The following is a 21,043-nucleotide window of genomic DNA, read 5'->3' as shown; positions in this document are numbered from 1 at the left end:
GGTTGATGCAGGGAATTAGCAAAAAACAATTCACACTAGAAAAAGATCTGCAGGAGCTGTGGAACCATACAAACTGCATTAATTGGCTGGTTACAACAGGCCCCCGGAGAAAAGAAATTCATTCAACTATTCAGATGTGAATGGTTTAACTTGATATCCGATCACGTGTGATTGAAAGTTCTTATTATCTACAAAGGCAGTTCTCTTCCACCACACCATTGTGACAGTTACTAACTGAAGTTCATTATTGGCTCATTTTTCTACATTACAACAGTGATTACATTTCAAAAATACTTCATTGGCTGGAAAGCACTTGGGTATCCTGAGCTCGCAAAAGATTTTATGTAAATGCAAATGTGTTCCCTTTGTACCCCTTGATGATCTCTTTAGCTTGCTAATCTCTGCTTTAAACATCCCTACCATATATTTTTATCCTTCATTATCTAGCAGTCGAGCACTTCATTATAGAAGTACTATGCCCTCAACTTTCTTGGACAGTGTCATCTATTGGGTGAGGCAGAAGGAGGAACCTCCAGCTATGCTAGCTGTACTGACCTGCATGCAGTGGAATACAAACACTGCCATGGACCAGTTGGGCTGAATGATCTGTTTACGTTATAGACTCTTTTTTTTCTATTGACGTTTTGTTCCTATAATTCTTTCTTTTGTGCATGCTAAGGTACAGTACAGGCTCTACCCGCCCCGCACCCCACACCAATAGATACTTTCTGACTTCAAGCTCTCATTTCAACCTATTGAAGCTTAAGCCAGAAGAAGCAGTGATGTTTCATGGCATTTGAAATAATCGTGTTACCATTGCATTTTTCATGGCAACATGGCGTTTTCAAGTACAACAGATCTCTGAAATAGCAGGTTGAAAAACAAATCCCACAGCGCAAATAACGTGATGGTAATGTTTGAGAATAGTGTTAAATGACAGTACTGAAGTGAGATTTTGTTTGTTTCAAGTTCTCTACCCGATACAGCATTAGGATGTGAGGAGAAATGTGTACTCCATTTGAAGGAGGAATTGTACACGGATGTACCATTATTGGAAAGAAAAAATCACATTTCTTGTTGCATGATCACAGAAAATGTGGTTGTCTGCCAATTTGACAAGAATTCCTTTTGGCACATTCCTCTAAACCCGTTTAATTCTTGAAAGTCATTGTGATGTATGGCCTTGTATTTTCTCAAACAATTAATGATGCCCATTGGGCATTTTAAGGTACAACAGGTTTCACCTGATCCAACTGGAGGAAGGTAAATTGGAGATTTCCCCCAGGAGTCATTATTAGGACCACTAGACTTGGGTGTACAGGACACAATTTCAAAATCTCAAGTTGGAACAATTTTAAACTGTTGTGAATTGTGAGGACAATTAGAGAGATCTCTACATGGCATAGACAGCTAATGAATGGACAGAAATGTGACAGATGAAATTTAATGCAATGATTGTGAAGAGATACATTTTGAAAGGAAGAATAAGGAAAGGCATAAAATAAAGTGGTGCAGCAGCAGAGGAACCTGTGCACAAATGTTGAGGGTGGCAGGGCTGATAGTGTTGAATAGGGTATACTGGATCCTGAACTTTATAAATAGAAGCATAAAGTAGAAAAACATGAGAGTTTTGGTGCACCTTAACAAACAGTGGTTTGGCCTCAATTGGAATGTTATGTCCAATTCTGAGCACCACATTTTTAGGAAGGTTGCAAAGTCTTTAAAGAGCTGCGGAAAATATTTCTGAGAATGGTGCCAGAGCTAAAAGACTTCAGTTACACAGATAGGTTGGTGAAGCTGGACTGTTCTCCTTGAGAGAAGAGAAGGTTGAGATGATATTTGCCGGGAGGAAGGATTGAAAACCTGAGGGCACTGATCTAAGGTAATTGGGAAAAGAACCAGAGGTGACATAAGGAAAATCTTTTATGCATTAAGTGGTCAGGAAATGGAACACACTTCCTGAGTCTGTAATGGAGGCAGTTCAATCATAGTTTTCAAACAAGAATCGGATAATTAGCTGAGGAAAAAAGATTTGCAGAGCTATAGGGCAAGGGTATGGGAGTGGGACTAGCTGAGTAGCTCTTGCGGAAAGGTAGCAGGGAGATGACGGGCCAAATGGTTTCCTTCTGTGCAGTAGCCATTCAATGATAACATATGCTGTGTCAGTTGAAGTTGCTTAGTAGTTAGCACATTTTATAATTTTCTCAGAACTGGCAGCAGTTCAGTCAAAGCTGGATGAATTGGCCAGATAATGGAGTTTGTGTAGAATGGGGCTCATTCAGCACAGCAGCTTCTTAAGACTTTTTTTGACTCATTCAACAGCACAAAGGAATGTATAATGAAACGCTTGGGTCTGAGTTTCATGAAAGATTCCTGTCACAGTGGCAAACTGCAGAGCTATTATTGGTTCAAGGCTGAGAAAGATTATGCATTTAGCTGCCGTCTGTATGTACTGAGGTATATTAATGCATCCTATGGCCTGGCTGTAAAGTAAATTGCTTTTGAGCAATATGTGCACAGATTCTATGGACTTCTGCTTAACTGACAAGTGTTAATAGGCCAGGTCACTTTTTAAAAATTGAGTTATGTGGTTTAAATTGCTTTTTTAAAAAAACAAGTTAGTGTCATTGGTACAAAGCATAATTAAACTGGCTTCCTTTCTTTCTTCTCTTTGCTTCTACTCTGCTTTGATCTATCACGGGTGGAGGAGATATTGGGGGTGGCACATAATTCCTAATGACATCTGCCTCCCCAATTCAATTATAGTAAAATTCAGTTATTTTTATAGAGAGCATGTTGAACAAGAAAGTGGGCTTTCCTCGAGTCATAGAAAATGAAAATTTCAAAGCGTAAGCTAAAATGATAATGGCACATGATGTACTTGAACTCTGAAAGAAGAATAAACAAACTGCGGATTCTTGCTCTGGAGAAAAAGTGAAGTTCCTTTTTTTTAAAAAAACACTGTGCTGGATGAGGCAATGGAACATTTATAATTTTGGGTACAATGTGTCAATATCAGGCATAGTAAGAAGTTTAACAACACCAGGTTAAAGTCCAACAGGTTTATTTGGTAGCAAAAGCCACACAATGTTTCGGAGCTCCAAGCCCCTTCTTCAGGTGAGTGGGAATTCTGTTCACAAACAGAGCATATAAAGACACAAACTCAATTTACATGAATAATGGTTGGAATGCGAATACTTACAGCTAATCAAGTCTTTAAGAAACAAAACAACGTGAGTGGAGAGAGCATCAAGACAGGCTAAAAAGATGTGTATTGTCTCCAGACAAGACAGCCAGTGAAACTCTGCAGGTCCAGGCAACTGTGGGGGTTACAAATAGTGTGACATGAACCCAATATTCCGGTTGAGGCCGTCCTCGTGTGTGCGGAACTTGGCTATCAGTTTCTGCTCAGCGACTCTGCGCCATCGTGTGTCGCGAAGGCCGCCTTGGAGAACGCTTACCCGAATATCAGAGGCCGAATGCCCGTGACCGCTGAAGTGCTCCCCAACAGGAAGAGAACAGTCTTGCCTGGTGATTGTCGAGCGGTGTTCATTCATCCGTTGTCGCAGCGTCTGCATGGTTTCCCCAATGTATCATGCCTCGGGACATCCTTTCCTGCAGCGTATCAGGTAGACAACGTTGGCCGAGTTGCAAGAGTAGGTACTGTGTACCTGGTGGATGGTGTTCTCACGTGAGATGATGGCATCTGTTTCGATGATCCGGCATGTCTTGCAGAGGTTGCTGTGGCAGGGTTGTGTGGTGTCGTGGTCACTGTTCTCCTGAAGGGTGGGTAGTTTGCTGTGGACAATGGTCTGTTTGAGGTTGTGCGGTTGTTTGAAGGCAAGAAGTGGGGGTGTGGGGATAGAGGCACTGATCCTGCAAGCTAAAGTGTTGTGGTTAACAACCCAACATTATTTTCATTTCAATCCACATTTCATGCATAACTTGCTGACAAATTATGGGCAGTACAAGTTAAGAGGTTGCCACTTCCAGCATTCCTTAAAGGGATTGTAGATTATAGTTAGGCAACATTGGAAGCAATGTCTGACACATTTTTGCTACGGTCACTCGTGTTTGAACAATGAAAAACTTCTGTTCTTTAACATCTTTGCTATTTTGGGGCTACAGAAATTTCCCCACTGCTTCATTTGTCTTCTGATGCATCCAGACCTCCCATATGACCATGGTGGTTGGCTGCTCTGCAAGATAGTCCACTCTTCCACACAGCCAGCCAACTGTGAGCAGCACAATTGTGACTGCCAGCTAACTTGCCTCATTAATGTAAATGAGGCTGGACCATGAAATTGATTGGATTTTTCACAGATGTCATTAGGTAAGTGGAGTGAATAATGCCCACCCAATACATAATCCACATGAAAATTGTTTCTGGGATATTTGTTTCTAGCTTAGTGCAATGGTCTTATCAAAAACAGATAAAATGTGCCATATTAATGGTGGTGTGATTTGCTGTTGAGCACACAGCAATATCTTTATTTTTGGCTGAGTTGAACACTGAATCACTTGCACTACTATGTCACCCAATAATGTTTGTTTGTCTTGAATTGGCAATCTAATTGTGCAAGGCACCTTGGGGATGAGGGACCATAATATGATAGAACTCTTAATTAAGATGGAGATTGACGTAGTTGATCTTGAGACTGGGTCCTGAATCTAAATAAAGGAAACTACTTGCATGAGGTGTGATTTGGCAATGATCGATTAGGGAACTTTGCTTAAAGGAATGATGTTGGATAGACAATGGAAAGCATTCGAAGAGTGCATAAGTGAACAGCAACAATTGTTCATTCCTGTCTGGTGCAAAAATAAAACTGGGAAGATAGCCAAACTATGGCTTACAAGGGAAATTAGAGATAGTATTAGATCCAAGGAAGAGGCACACAAGTTGGCCAGAAAAAGCAGCAGACTGAGGTTAGGAACAGTTTAGAATTCAGCAAAATATGATAAAAGGATTGAGTACCCAAGTAAGCTTGCAGATAACATAAAAACTGACTGTAAAAGCTTCTATCGCTATGTAAAGAGAAAAAGATCGAAAAAGACAAATGTCTTACAGAAGCAGGGAAATCGATAATGGGGAACAAAGGAATGGCCTACTCCTGCTCCTATTTTCTATTTTTCTATGTTTCTGAAACAAGCTTTAAAATGTTAATATCAGAGTGGAGGGTTCAGACTGCCTCAGCTAGTGACAAATGCAAATATTCTGAAAGTGTTTATTTAAATTTGGCTATAAAGATCTAATGTGCTCAGTTGTTTAGTAAGACTTTTAATAATTTTAATGGCTTATTTAGCAGGTTTGTTGTAAATATTTTAAAAATCAAATAGTAATATTGCAGTTGGTATAGAGATGACACAACAGAAGTAAATGCCAAATTCTACTGTTTTTCAGCAAATTCCTGCTTGATATCTTTTTATTATTGTCACTGAGATTTGGCCATTCATGATTTATACATTTTATATATTTGAACTATTAATGAAAATTAAATCTAATATTTTTTCATTTTACTGTCAATGAATTGCAGTCAGTTTCTAACATTGTGAAATGCTAGTTAATTTTCTTAGTTTAAATTCTTGTATAGATTTCAGTACACAACACAGTCATACTAATTCCACCTTTATTTACTTGTTTTTGCCCCTGTAGATCCTTAACCAAAGCCCAGCTCTGAAACCTATTGAAGCATCTGCTGTGTAGACTATCTTTGCTTTGAACTGTTGACCCACCGAAGGTATTGATGACAATGAGTGACGTGCAGTGTGAAGAACTGAGCTCAGACTTGAGAGGGACACCGGATGTAAAGCTCTGACTGCAAGTTTTATTGATCCATCTAGCTGCTGTTCAAATAATTTGGATCTGAAGATGGTACACTGAATTCTATTTTTTTAAATCAAACTATTGCAGCCATTAAAGCTAGCTTTCTTTTGTAAATGGAATTCATTCCAACCTGGATATGTTGCTAACACTTAAAAAGAATTGACCATAATGTAATGAAATGGACCTGGTCATCTTTAATTAAGAATGGTTGTATGTTTTATGAATGGATATGAGTGACAAAAAGCTAGTACACGAAGAACAACCTCATTCCAGTGGTGCTTCAGGATTCTCCACAGAGACTGCTAGAAGTATGCAGTCTGATGATTTCTTTGCTAGAAAATACAAAGTCATTAATGGTAACATGGGACCTCCCATTCCTTCTGGTACACCTTGCAAATCTGACAACAGCAGTCAGGTTAATGGAACACCTGCCATGCCAAAGATGGGGGTGAGGGCAAGAATCTCCGAATGGCCGCCGAAGAAAGATCTTCTAAAAGAGGGATCAATTAGTAACCTAATGACATGGGATAGCAGGTCATTAGCCAGTTATGACAGTGTATCCATGATGAGAGCTAGTCAAAATGGACAGAATGACCAAAGCATTGAAGGTCTTTCTGAGGAAAACCCAGACATTACTGAGGATTTGGATTTTGCAGATGCAAGATATGTTTTTGGAGACCTCTTCACCAGGTCCCCACAGAGGGGGCTTCACCCAATTAGGCAGAGGAGCAACAGTGATGTTACTATCAGCGATATAGACTCTGAAGATATTCTCGATCAGAATGCAGTAAATCCAAATACAGGTGCTGCTCTTCATCGTGAATATGGAAGCACTTCTTCAATTGACCGACAGGGAATATCTGGTGACAGTTTCTTTGCCATGCTTCGAGGATACAGAGGTGAAAGTGAGGACCAGAGAAGTCCTGGTCCACTTGGGCTTAGTGATCTGTTGCGCTGTGATTCTGGAATATCACCCAGTCTACAAGCAGCAACTCAGATTTCTCGAGCTGAATTTGTCAGAATATCTGGATTTGATTATATGGATAGCCCACTATTTTTTTGCAAAGATAGAGACAAGTCATTCAAACGGAGGTTGAAACCTGAAATGATAGAGGCATCTCTTTTTAGAAAATTGAGAACTGCAAGAAGTGAACACGAGGCTTTAAAGTTCTCGTTTGAGCAGGAAGAGAACAGACTGGAGAAAAGCAACCAACTATGGATGTGTCATAAATGTTTTGCACACTATGATGTGCAGAGCATTTTGTTTAATGTGAATGAAGCAATGGCAAACAGGGCTACTGTAGGGCAAAGAAAAAACACAACCACTGGTGCTTCTGCGGCTTCACAGCATCCAATCCCAGGAGGCTACTCTGCAAACTGTGAGTCTCCAACAGGCAGCAAAGAGGAACTAAATTCAAAGGAGAGCTTGGACTCTGATGAGGGAGATGGGAAAAGCAATAACTTGACCTTGGCATGCCCGTATTTCAGGAATGAGATTGGAGGGGAAGGGGAGAGACGTATTGCACTTTCCAGAGCTAACTCCTGTTCATTTACCTGCAGTGAAAGTTGCTCCTTTGAGTCCTCTCTAAGCTCTCATTGCACTAATGCAGGTGTGTCAGTATTAGAGGTACCACGAGAGAATCAAGCAATCCATCGAGAGAAAGTGAAGCGATATATCATAGAGCACATTGATCTTGGAGCATACTATTATCGCAAATACTTTTATGGTAAAGGTAAGCTGGGTTTTAAGTTTTGACCTTCAGTTTTACATTAGTTAATATTTTGGTGACTTAAAATTCACATCCTGCATCTGTGATTGTTTGTTCCAATCTTTACTCCTCTTGTCTTGGCTCTGATGCCTTCCACCTTTTGTCTTTCTGACTTCGAGATCTATCTTGTTACTCTGAATCTATCGCTCTGTATGTTTATCGTCCATGTTCTCTGCTTCTCTTTGAGTATGTGTTTGAATGTTTATTTTCCTGTCTTGAATGCACATCTTCAAAGTGCAAAACCTTAAAATCAGAGCCAGGTTATTCAGGAGTGAAATCAGGAAACAATTTTTTTACACACAAGCTATTGGAAATCTTAAACTCTTTCACCCTCCCAAAAGATTGTAGATGCTGGGGGCTATTTGGAAATTCCAACACTGAGATTGATAGGTTTCTGTTGGGCAAGTTGATCAAGAAATATGGAGCAAAGATAGGTAAATGCATTGAGGTATAAATTAGCCATGACCTGACCTAAAAATGGAATGAATGATTAAGAGTACAGTATCAGATTAAAAACTAGGTTTCCTTGCAAAAGGTAAAATAACTATGCTAATACCTAGGAATGAATAGCTGATTAAAAAGTATTTCGGAGCTAATTAAAAGTGGAGTAGGGGGCCTGGTATGGAATTGCTCACTGATTATCAAACATTTTTGAAGTAGGATTAGAAATATCTGACAGAGCAGATTGTCTGCTATTGTAAAATCCACCTCATTTTCAGCCTCTTGATTTAAATAGAATGTACAATAAGCAGGCCATCTACTTCATTTGATTAAAGGTGGTGGAGGTGAGAATGAAGAATGAACATTTTTTGGTAAAAACATGTTTGGTTCAATCAAAGATGACAAAAATATTTTTCACTTCAGGTATGGTAAATTGGAGATTTTATATGAATGGGGTGTTATGCTAAGTAATCTTTGGAGGGATATTTCTCTCCACTTGATCAGGTGGTCAGGGTCTGGGAATACCTTGAAAGAACTTGCATTATAAAACTCCTTTCACAATGACATGACATTCAGAAATGCCTTCCAGTCAATTTAAGTACTTTTAAAATGTAATCACTGGCAAAGTAGGAAACATTAGGCAAATTGCACACAGCAAGATCCTGCAAACAATAAGATAATGATGAAGTAACTTGTTTAAATGATGTTCTTTAAGAGAGAAATATTGGTCCAAGACACCAGAGAGAACTCCCTGATCTTCCATTTGTGCCATAAATCCACCTGAGAGGGTAGATGACACCTTAGTTTAACATGTCATCTAAAAGATAGCCCCTCTGACAGTGAAATATTCCCTCCGTACTGCAATTAAAACATCAGCCAAAATGTGCTCAAGTCTCTGGAATGGGCTTCACATTCACAGCCTACTTTCTCAGGTGGCAGTGCTACTACTGATCCACAACTGACACTCTTACAGGACACCCTAGGGTCTTGGGGACATTGGTATATGGTTCCATGGTTGGGGCAGATGGAGTGGACATTACTTGGATTTTAAAGTTTTCCGCAGAATCAGACCCAGATCCTAAATCCCTATCATAGTCACACCTGTCTGCCTTCTCCAACACAGCTGCGACCCCTAATTACACATCACCCCATCAGCTGTGTTGCTCCATTCTCACCTGTCCATGCCTTTTTAAGGTCAGTTATAAACAATTTGTGAACTTAAACAGTTGTTTGTTAATTTATTATATAAACAACATGAGGATGGCCTCAACCGGGATCTTGGGTTCATGTCACACTATCTGTAACCCCCACGACTTGCCTGGGCTTGCAAAATCTCACTAACTGTCCTGGCTGGAGACAATTCACACCTCTTTAACCTGTGCTTAACTCTCTCTCCACTCACATTGTCTTACCTTTAAGACTTGATTACCTGTTAAGACTTGCATTCCAACCATTATCTTGTAATTGAGTTTGTGTCTATATATACCCTGTTTGTGAAACAAATCCTGCTTTCTCCTGATGAAGGAGCGGCGCTCCGAAAGCTCGTGCTACCAAATAAACCTGCTGGACTTTAACCTGGTGTTGTGAGACTCTTACTGTGCCTGCCCCAGGTCCAACGCCGGCAACTCCACATCATTACATAATCAAAAATTGGCATTCAAAAATTATTGTAAAAATGCCATTTTAAAAACATTGTTGTTTCAGAATTGATGCATTTTTTTCAGAAAGCAGTGAAGGATGTCATTGGTTTTCAATAAATTGAGATGGAAAGATTGCCAGTTTTCCCATTATAAATTTCATGTAGGATTTTTTTCACTTGTGACATGTTGTCCTTTATGGTGTTGAAAAATAAAAATGTGACAACAGCACACGAAGTTAATGTACAGAAAGTTTTAACATGTTTTATCTATAGAGGTAGCTTTGTGATATGAAGGTACATCTATGCATTGAATATGGATGGTTCAGAGGGGAAGTGAGAAACAATTAAGAGCAACAAAGAGTATGTGATGGCTAACATAAAAGGGAACCCAGAAGGTTGCCTTGAAAGGGGGTGGTGAGCTGCTGCCTTAAAACACTGAAGTCCTTTGATGTAGGCACTGCCACAGTGCTGTTAGAAAGTAAATTCGGGAATTTTGACTCTGACAGTAAAGGAACGCCCGATGTAGTTCCAAGTCAAGATGGTGTGTGGCCTGGAGGAAAACTTGCAGGTAGTGGTGTTCCCATGCTACAGTTGCCTTGTCATTCTAAGTAATCGAGGAACTGTGCTTGGAAGGTGCTGTAGAGGGAGTCATGGAAGTTACTCTTGTAGATGATACACACTGCTGTAAGGAATTGAGTGTTCATGGTAGAGGATGAGAAGCTGATTAAGAGCTACGTTGTCTTGGATGCTGATCATCTGGAATATTGTTGGAGCTGCTCTTATCTAAGGTAAGTGGAGAGTATTCTGTTACCCTCTGGACTTGTGCCTTGTAGATGGTGGACAGACTTTGGTCAGGAGGTGAGTTACTCGCTCTATAATTCGCTGACCTTTTGTCACAGTATTAGATGGTTGGTCCAGTTAGATTGTGGTCAATTGTAACCCCAGGATGGTGATGGTAGGAATTCATCTATGGTTAGATTCTCTACGGTTGGTGATTGCCATTGCGTGGCACTTGTGTGGCTTTAATACGTCTTTACATGCATCAGCCCAAGCCTGAATGTTGTCCAGGTCTTACTGCGTGAAACACAGACTGTTTCAGTATATAACATGTGAAGGGTGCTTCAGTTTGTAACATAAAGGATGAATTTCTAAAGTGGTGCAACAACAGAAAGGACCTAGGGGTTTATGTGCACGAATCGCTGTATACAGATACATGTGACAATAAATCAAATTAAAATCAATCCTAGCTTCTCCAATCTAGTCACATATCTTAGTTCCTTACCCCGGAACCATTCTCGTAAATTTTCCTGCACCTTCTCTCATGTCTTCATATCATTTTTAAAGTGTGGTGCCCAGAATAGGACACTACACTTTGATTTATTATTGTCACATGTATCGATACACAGTGAAAAGTATTGTTTCTTGCACGCTATATCGACAAAGCATACCATACATAGAGAAGGAAAGGAGAGAGTGCAGTGTTACAGTCATAGCTAGAGTGTAGGGAAAGATCAACTTAATACGAGGTAGGTCCATTCAAAAGTCTGATGTCAGCAGGGGAGAAGCTTTGAGTCAGTTGGTACATGTCCTCAGATTTTTGTACCTTTTTCCTGATGGAAGAAGGTGGATGAGAGTATGCCTGGGATGCGTGGGGTCCTTGATTATGCTGGCTGCTTTTCCGAGGCAGCCGGAAGTGTAGACAGAGTCGATGGATAGGAGGCTGGTTTGCATGATGGACTGGCCTTCATTCACGACCCTTTGGAGTTTTTTACGGTCTTGGACAGAGCAGGAGCCACACCAGAGCAGGAGCTGTGATACAGCCAGAAAGAATGCTTTCTATGGTGCATCTTTAAAAGTTGATGAGAGTCGTAGCAGACATGCCAAATTTCCTTAGTCTCCTGAAAATGTAGGGGCGTTGGTGGGCTATCTTAACAGTAGCGTTGCCGTAGAGAGACCAGGATAGGTTGTTGGTGATCTGGTCACCTAGAAACTTGAAGCTCTTGACTATTTCCACTTTGTCCCCATTGATGTAGACATGGGGCATTCCTCCACTACGCTTCCTGAAGTCGATGACTATCTCCTTCGTTTTTTTGGCATTGAGGGAGAGATTATTGTCATTGCACCAGATTCTCTCTTTCCTGTACTCCGTCTCATCATTGTTTGAGATTCGACCCACAATGGTGGTGTCATCAGCAAACGTGAAAATCGAGTTGGAGGGGAATTTGGCCACACAGTCATAGGTGTATAAGGAACTGTTATGGTTCAGGTCAGAAACTCAAGTGTTTTATGGAGCCCGCCTGGATTCTAAGTTTTGCCTCTTGAATTTGGCTAGGATAAGCATGATATGTTTTACTTCAGGTATGATTCAAATGCCCACCAAGGAACTTTTGTCAAACAAAGTTTATTTCAGAATATAGTTAACATATTTCATAAGAAAATTAGCAAAACCTTTTACCAATTACAAACGAGAAACAGAATAACCATTATAATGTATAACCCTTAAGAAACATAGATAATGTCTTCCAATCAAACCAATAGACAAAAGACCATTTTCACAGGTTTAACACAACAAAGACTAATGCTCACGTAACACTGGACTTGGGACCTTTGGATGAAGTTGCAGTTCTCTGGACAGGCTCAGAACAGTTTGAAGTCAGAACATCTTCCCAAAACACCAGGGATTCGAGACAAGCCAGCTGATTTTTTCTCTCCTTCAGAAAGGCAAGACTTTGCTTTCAAATGACCAGCAGAACTTTCAAAACCAGGGAGAGAGAGACTTTTCAGCTTGATGCCCCTTCTAAGACTAAAACTCAAACCTGCAGCTAAACTGAAAATGAAATAAAACTCCTATCACCTGACCTGCCAACCAATTGTTCTCCTAAAAATGCAGTCATAAACATCCCAGTAAAAACAAACAAACCCCCATTTAAGCAGCAATAAATAGATTCTCGTAGACAGCCCAGCAACAATGAGAGAAACAAACTGAAAAGATTTGCTTACAACTGCAGGGTACATGATTTTTTAAAAAACACTTCTTAAAGGTACACTAACATCACAGTGTATAGTAAGGGGCTGAGGACACAGCCTTATGGGGGCACCGGTGTTGAGGATGATCGTGGAGGAGGAGGTGTTGTTGCCTATCCTTACTGATTGAAGTCTGGGTTAGGAAGTCTAGGATCCAGTCGCAATGAGCCCCTGGCCACGTAGTTTGGAGGTGACTTTTGTAGGAATAATGGTGTTTAAGGCTGAGCTGACATAGGTGTCTTTGTTATCTAGGTGTTCCAGGGTTGAGTGTAGGGCCAGGGAGATTTTAATTTATTTATTTTTTATTAGTGTCACAAGTAGGCTTGCATTAACACTGCAGCGAAGTTAATGTGAAAATCCCCTAGTCGCCACAGACTTGCCTGTTCAGGTACACGAAGGAAAATTTTGCATGGCCAATGCACCTAACCAGCACATCTTTCAGACTGTGGGATAGCGTCTGCTGTGGTCCTGTTATGGCAATAGGCGAACTGTAGTGGATCTACGCAATCTGGGAGGCCAGAATTGATTCATGCCATGACTAACTTTTCAAAGCATTTCATAATGGTGGCACAGTGGTTAGCACTGCTGCCTCACAGCGCCAGGGAACTGGGTTCAATTCCTGGCTTGGGTCACTGTCTGTGTGGAGTTTGCACGTTCTCCCCGGCTCTGCGTGGATTTCCTCCGGGTGCTCCGGTTTACTCCTACAGTCCGAAAGACGTGATGGTTAGGTGCATTGGCCATGCTAAATTTTCCCTTAGTGTACCGAACAGGTGCCGGAGTGTGGCAACTGGGGGATTTTCACAGTAACTTCATTGCAGTGCAATGCATTGTAGGCTTACTTGTGACACTAATAAATAGACTTTAAAGTAATGATGGATGTCAGAGCCACCAGACGATAGTCATTAAGGCTGCCTAACCTTTCTTTGGTACTGGGATGATGGTCGTCTTCTTGAAGCAGATAGGGACCTCAGATTGGTGTAATGAGAGGTTGAAGATATCCGGGAATACCCCAGGTCCGCGCAGGATTGGAGTGCTCGTCCGGGTACTCCCCATCCGGGCCTGTCACTTTCCATGAGTTGACTTTCGAGAAGGCTGCTCTGACGTCTGTGATGGTGACCTCGGAAACGGGTTCATCTGAGGCCTCTTGCTCAAAACGGGCATAGAATGCGTTGAGTTCATTGCGAAGGGTGCATTGATGCCAGTGATGCATTCATCGTGTAGCCTGTTATGCCTTGCAGACCTTGCCATCGTCGGTGTGAGTCCGTGTGGCTAGCCTTGGGACTCTAGCTTGGCCCGGTACTGTCTTGGCATCCTTGATGGATCTCTGTAGGTCATATCTGGATTTCTTGTATAGGTCAGGGTTGCCTGACTTGAACTCCTAAGACCTGGACTTCAGCAAGCAGTGGATATCCCTGTTCTTCCATGGTTTCTGGTTGGGAAACATATGGATTTGCTTCTTTGGCGCACAGTCTTCTACACACTTGCTAAAAAAGTCAGTTATTGTGGTGGTATTCTTGTTCAGATTGGCTGTTGAGTTTTAAAAATATTGACCAGTCTGCTGACTTGAAGCAGTCCTGTAAGATCATCTGATTCTTCAGACCAACATTGTGCAACTTTCCCGTTTCAGTTTTTGCTTGTAAGCCAGAAGCAGGAGCACTTGTGGTCTGATTTGCCAAAATGTGGGTGGGTAATAGAGCGATATTTGTATAGCAGTAGTCTAGAATGTTTGGACCTCTGGTGGAACAAGAAACATGTTTGTGGTATCTTGGTAGGACGCTCTTAAGCTTGGCCTCGTTGAAGTTCCCTGCCATGTTGAACAAGGCCTCAGGATATTTCAAAGGCTTTTTGAATAGTGTATATTTTGTCCAGTGTGGTCTTCATGTTCGCATTGGGTGCAATGTAAACTGCAGTCAGGATAACAAAGATGAACTCTTGCAGAAGGTAGTCGAGGGCGCAATTTTAGCATCAGTTATTCTAGATCCGGGGAGTAGAAACTAGCCAGTGTTGTTATGTTTAGGCACCAAGAGGTATTGATTAGAAGGCAGACCCTCCCTCCCCTCGCCTTGCCTGAGGCCGCTGTATGGTCTATTCGGTGAATTGAGAAACCCTGTGGTTGTAGGGCACAGTCCGGTGAAGGAAGAGTGAGCCATGTCTCCATGAAACAGAGTACACAGCAATCTCTCAGTCCCCTTTGAAAAGTGTGTCTTGCTTTAAGTTCATCTAGCTTGTTTTCCAAAGATTGTTCTCCTTGAGGAGGAGATTGGGATGAGATTTGACAGAGCTGTCCAAAATCATGAGGGGTTTAGTCAGAGTAAATGGATACTTGCCATTGGCTGAAAAGTGGAGAACCAGAGAATACTGATATGTGGTGAATGGCATAAGAAACCAACGACAAACTAAGGAAAAATCTTTTACACCTGTGACTGGTAATGATCTCGAATGCCCTGCCTAAGACTGTGATGAAGATGGATTCAATTTGTGGCTTTGAAAATAGAATTGGAGAAGCAACTGAAGAAAATTTAAAATTAGCATGACCAAGGGCCAAAAGAGAAAATACTGGAAAATCTCAGCAGGTCTGGCAACATCTGTAAGAAGAAAAAAGGTCTGATGTTTCGAATCCAGATGACCCTTTGTCAAAGCTCTTTGACAAAGGGTCGTCTGGACTCGAAACATCAGCTCTTTCCTCTCCTTACAGATGCTGCCAGACCTGCTGAGATTTTCCAGCATTTTCTCTTTTGGTTTCAGATTCCAGCGTCCGCAGTTGTTTGCTTTTATTTAGCATTACCAAGGGGTTGGGGATGGGGAGTGGGATTAGCTGATTTGCTCTTGCAAGGAGTTGGTATGGATATGACAGCCTGAATAGCTTCTGCTGCAAACATTCTATGATTCCAGATGAAGTGTCATAGAATCCTACAATGCAGAAGGAGCCATTCAGCCCATCAAGTCTGCACTGACTCTGCAAAAGAGCACCTTACCAGGCGCTATTCCTGTAACCCCACATATTTATCCCACTAATCCCCCTAACATCTTGAAACACTAAGGGACAATTTAACATGGCCAATCCACCTAACATGCACATCTTTGGACTGCGGGAGGAAACTGGAGCATCTGGAGGAAACCCACGCAGACACTGGGAGACTCCACACAGACAATGATTCAAGCTGGGAATCAAACCCGGGTCCCTGGCACTGTGAGGCAGCAGTGCTAATCACTGTGCCACCCTAATGAAATATGATGGAGTACATAAAATATGATATTGCATAAGAATGAAGTGTTTTTAGGCTTGGTTAAACTAAGGTCAATTCAAGTTATGCTTGGGTAGTAATTTTCACCAAAATGAACAGTTACAAATTTCAACATTGAGCTTAAAAAAAAAGAAACTGGAAAATAACCTGAAAGCTTTTATGTTGTAATTTGTGCAAGAAATTCTTGATTCCTTTAGCATTATTCTTCAAAGACAGGTTAATTGTCTGACTCCGTAATAAAATGAAAAGTATTTTCTGCTAGTTATGGGTCCTGAATTTATTTTAAAACAGTCTCAGTCCATATTTGACAAATGCCTGTTGCATAGAGCTATAATTCACTGTTAATTGGGTAATCTAACTCATGTACCGTATCCCTTCATAAACGTGAATGTTATATCAGTTCCACCTCTGCATTTTATGCTTTTAAACTGCTAAGAGCCATCTTTCCCATTCCTTTGTTTGGAATTGTGTAGTGTGTGGAGACTGGGCTTCAGTCTGAACACCCTGGAGCAGAACTGCACTGGGATTTATGTTTAGGTTCCGAGATAAGACGAGCACAACTTAGTCATCAGTGAGACTTCAGCCTAAGTGCAATGATAGTTGATGCAGCTGATAACATGCAGGCGAAGTATCGCATCACAAGAGTGTATTCTAATACTGAGCCTTGTGACCTTCGTACAGTTGGCACAAGGCAACTGTATTACATTCAGATATGTCATAACACCAGGTTGGTGGTCAGCGTTTGTATTGGTTGTTTCATGGCCCTCTCGAATGGTTTGCTGTCATCTCCTCAAGCAACAAGTTATGAGTTTGATAGCTACTTTCTGACCTGGAAGTAGTACTCGGCGGTGTCATTATGTTTATGTATTATAAGCATTAGCATAATACAGAAGCATTATCCAGATATTTTTAAATCTGCTCTTTTAGAATTTGTAGGTGTTCATTGATGGATGGAAAGAAAGGTTATCTTGTTACTGCTGCATCTTCTGAACTTCAAGTAGCAATTTAAAATAAACTGAAGGCTTTTCTCACCAATAGCTCATTAGAATGGGGTTCAAGAAATATAAGGTACATGTATTTAAGTGTACTGAATTTCACTTTTCAGTGACCCTGATCATTTGTGCAGTAAATAGCTCAGCATTCCTGTTTTTCCTAAAGTGCTGTATTCAGTAACTGGTGATTTGTTTGTAATATGATTGAGATGATATGTCCAGCATACGTTTTGCATCAGTCACACTTCAACTATGAGACTTATTGCTGTTTGGCTCATGTGCAATATCTTTCATTTTGACAAAATCACAAATGACCTAAACCAATAGGAACCAAAACCTAAATACAAATAAAGCCAATATTTATGGCATGAACCTTGGAAAAAAAATTAATCAGTGGTAAATAAGCTTCCCTCCATATCAACATCACCAAATATCTGGCTATTATCATATCGCTGCTTGTGGGAGCGTGCTTTGTATAAACTGGATGCTGCATTTCCTACATTACAAATATTTACTCACCTGTCCTGTGATCAACAATCCCTGAAGAGACTTTAAAAAGAGATAAATTCCCTAATGATCAACAGGAGTGACCGAAGGACAAGATCTCAAGTTTTAGAAATTCTACTGTAACAAACTAAAATCAACATTTACCAAACTAAAGAAAAGATACTTCCCCATTCACTAATTGAGTGGGTAAAAATTTGACAGACTATAATGTGGGAAAATATGAGCATGTATATTTTGACAGGAAGAAAAGCAAAGCATTATTTGAAAGGAGAGAGACTGGATAACTCTGTGGTAGAGGGATCTGCATGTCCTATTATGTGAATCACAAGTTATTAACAGACATGCAAATGATTAGCGAGACAAATGGAAAATTGTTGTTTATTGCAAGGGGAATGGGATATAAAGGTAGGGAAATTTTGCTACAGTTATATGGGGGTTGCAGAGAACACATCTGGAGTGCAAAGTACAGATTTGGTCTCCATTTTTGAAAAAAAACAATTCCGAGAAGGGTCACTTGACTGATGAAGAGGTCATCATGAGGAAAGGTTGGACAGGTTAGGCTTGTATCTACTGGAGTCTAGAGGAATGACAAATGATCTTATTAAAACATACAAGATCCTGAGGGGACTTGACAGGGTGAATGCTGAAAGGATGTTTGCCCTTGTGTGAGAGACTAGAACTAGGGACACAGTTTAAAAATAAGGGGTCTCCGATTCAAGATGGAGGAATTTTTTTCCCTTTGAGGGTTGCTAGCCTGTGGAATTCTCTCCCCCATGAGCAGTGGAGACAAGGTCCATAAATATTTTTAAGGCTGAGTTAGATTGATTAGCAAGGGAGTCAAAATGACACAAAGGTGTAGACAGGAGTTGAGACCATAATCAGATCAGTCATAATCTAATGAAATGGTGCAGTAGGCTCAAGGGACCAAATGGCCTACTCCTTCTGATTTTTTATGTTTGTATTTTCATATAACTAAAACAACCAAATATTTTTTCACACGGTTTTATTTTATACCATATTTCCAGCAGAAATGTAGCCTAGAATATAAAAACCTCCCCCCTTCTTTACAGCAGGTTTCCTTCTTCCTGCCAAACCAAGGCAGGTCTTCCACTGTCCTTTGAAAATTATTTCACTCAGTCCTCTGAGTATCTCCTACCATATTCCAGCAGCAAGGCCCATTGTGGCAACTCATTTTTTCCTCAATCCCCAGAAGTCCAGACTGTTTGAACAGAGAACCAGTTCTCGCTAGCATACTATTTGCTGGCTGAGATAAAGAACATTATTTTCCTTTGTTATTCACAGCCGAAGCAGTTGCTCCCCCTCCATGTCTCCATGCCTGTGTGCTTTTTTGTCTAGAGAAACAGTTGTGTAACTTGTCACTTGATTTTCAATAGGTTTTGGTTACAGATCACATGGATCTGTCTCCCAGGCAGAATTAATATGATCACCATTCCTCATTCAGAATATTGTTTTTCCTCAAGTTAAATGACTCATTTTAAAACATATAACCCTCTTTTATAGTTCCATGTTCATAAAGTTGTGAAAGGTGCTCTATAAATGCAAGTCTTTTTTTTGTAATCTCAATTAAGGGAACTTGCTTCTCACAAGTCCTGGTCCTATACGGACATTGAGTCAATTTTTATTGTGTCCTATTTGCACTCATTAAACAGTAGTGGAAAATAAGTTGTATTTTATTTTTTAACTGCAAGCTGTTTTTTTCATATGATGCTTATGCATTACAATTAAATATCTCTGTAGAATACAAGTAACAAAGCTAACTTGCATAGTTTGTGGGGTTTTTTATAGTGAAAGGTAAACTAAACAACTTGAAGTGTAACTTATTTATTTTCACCCTAACGAAATATATGTGCAAATGAGGGTCAAACCTGAACTGCTTTTCAAATGCTGTAAAAGTATGGAACCATACATTTTAGTAGTTTTCACTAGTTTCAGCTAAGAATTGCCATGAAATGCTGAAATAGAACATCCTATTCCCCTCAAAAAGATAGGTTATCACCATCTAAAGATTTGCAAATCTGATTTCTTCAATTGGCATGATGCGATTTACACTTCGGGGCTGCGCGTTTTTAGATTTTCTGTTTATGATTGAGCATTGTTCTTTACTTGTTCTTTTCTTCCTTCATCTTCCCTGAGGTCTGATTTTCATCACAGTGGGGAGTGACAATTGGTGGCACCTGGCTTGTATGAATGTTTGCAATCACTGTTTAGGATGTGTTACTGTTAGTGTGATTTTGTTCTCAGTAAACGGTAGCAGCTGGTTTCATCCAGAAGGGCATTTCCAAGGATATTGTAATGCATGTGGCAGAATTTTCCCCACCCCCAACCTCACCCCATCACTTCTGGCAGCTTGTACACATGGATGAAACAGACTGAAGAACAGCAGTGGCAGTCTTACTGACACAAGAATAGTACTTTAAAAATGAATGTCACTTATTACGTAAATTTATACTGGTTTGATTGACAAAAAAGGTCAAAAGAGCATGTATGTTGACTGGTATCCTTTGAAAAGTGGAAGAAACAAAGCCATTGCATGTTGTAGAAATGCACTGCAGTTTTCGATGGGAGTTTGGAAGAAGGCATTGAAACTGCATCAATGAATTAAACATTATAGCAAGAAAATGCTATTTGTGATATTGGAAAAAAACACCAGCTTCTGGGAAGAAGTTCTTGTGTAGAATCCTAATGGTGTACATAGATAGGAACAAAGCATTAATCTGTGTCTCAGATTAAGGGATGCAGAATTCCACAACATTAAAATCCATAAACTTGTATTGTGGTCTTTGTTTGGTTCAGGCTCATCTTAATTGCAACATATTACTTGGCAGCCACAGGTTCTTGCAGAACAAGAGTGTAATACAGCAAATGGAAATTGTTTGTTCAATTATGCAAATAAATGCTGCAATAAATTATTTTAATCAGAATATGAATCATTTAACGCTTAATGCTTTAAAAGATGAATTTTGAAGGGGCATCGTTGCTCGTTATCAAGTTAAGAAATGGAGGAAAAAAAGGGATGACAGAATGAAATGTCACTATCACTGTCAACTGTTAATAGATTTCATTATTTTACTTTTGTTATTTTAAATTATAGATGGCATAATGGTTAGCACTGCAGCCTCACTGCTCCAGGGACCCAGGTTCAGTTCCTGATTTGGGTCGCAGTCTGTGTGGAGTCTGAGCCTTCTCTCCGTGTCTGTGTGGGTTTCCTCCAGGTTCTCCGGTTTCCTCCCACAGTCTGAAAGATGTGCTGGTTAGGTGCATTGCCCATGCTACATTCTCCGAGTGTACCTGAACAGGCGCCAGAGTGTGCTGAAGAGGGCATTTTCACAGTAGCTTCATTGCAATGTTAATGTAAGCCTTCTTGTGACTAATAAATAAACTTTTATTTAATTTAGAAAAGCACAAGAAAACAATAGTTTGCAAATTCTGTGCAGTTCCAGACATTGATAACCAGAATATTCGTATTTTAGTGTGTTGCTGCAAGTGAGTCTGACCTGCCTGCATGTTGCTCATTGATTAGATATCTGCTTCTGTTTATTGATTAAAATGGTAGCTGCAGAATAGTTGGGTGGCACGGT

At 40.4% G+C, this 21,043-nt stretch overlaps 1 protein-coding gene across 2 annotated transcripts in view; it reads left to right on the top strand.

The window, feature by feature from the left end:
* Positions 1–21,043, top strand: part of LOC144493849 (signal-induced proliferation-associated 1-like protein 2) — a 490,731-nt gene that overhangs the window by 143,260 nt on the left and 326,428 nt on the right. For both annotated transcript variants that reach the window (XM_078213418.1, XM_078213417.1), the window contains one exon: positions 5,657–7,560. In XM_078213418.1, coding sequence (XP_078069544.1) covers positions 6,051–7,560 — 1,510 coding nt within the window. In that variant the 5' untranslated portion in view covers positions 5,657–6,050. The remainder of the gene's footprint in view (positions 1–5,656; positions 7,561–21,043) is intronic.

This window comes from Mustelus asterias, chromosome 5, assembly GCF_964213995.1.
Source record: "Mustelus asterias chromosome 5, sMusAst1.hap1.1, whole genome shotgun sequence".
Taxonomy (NCBI): domain Eukaryota; kingdom Metazoa; phylum Chordata; class Chondrichthyes; order Carcharhiniformes; family Triakidae; genus Mustelus; species Mustelus asterias.
The sequence above is the reverse complement of the archived record's forward strand: the minus strand, read 5'-3'. Positions and strand labels throughout refer to the sequence as shown.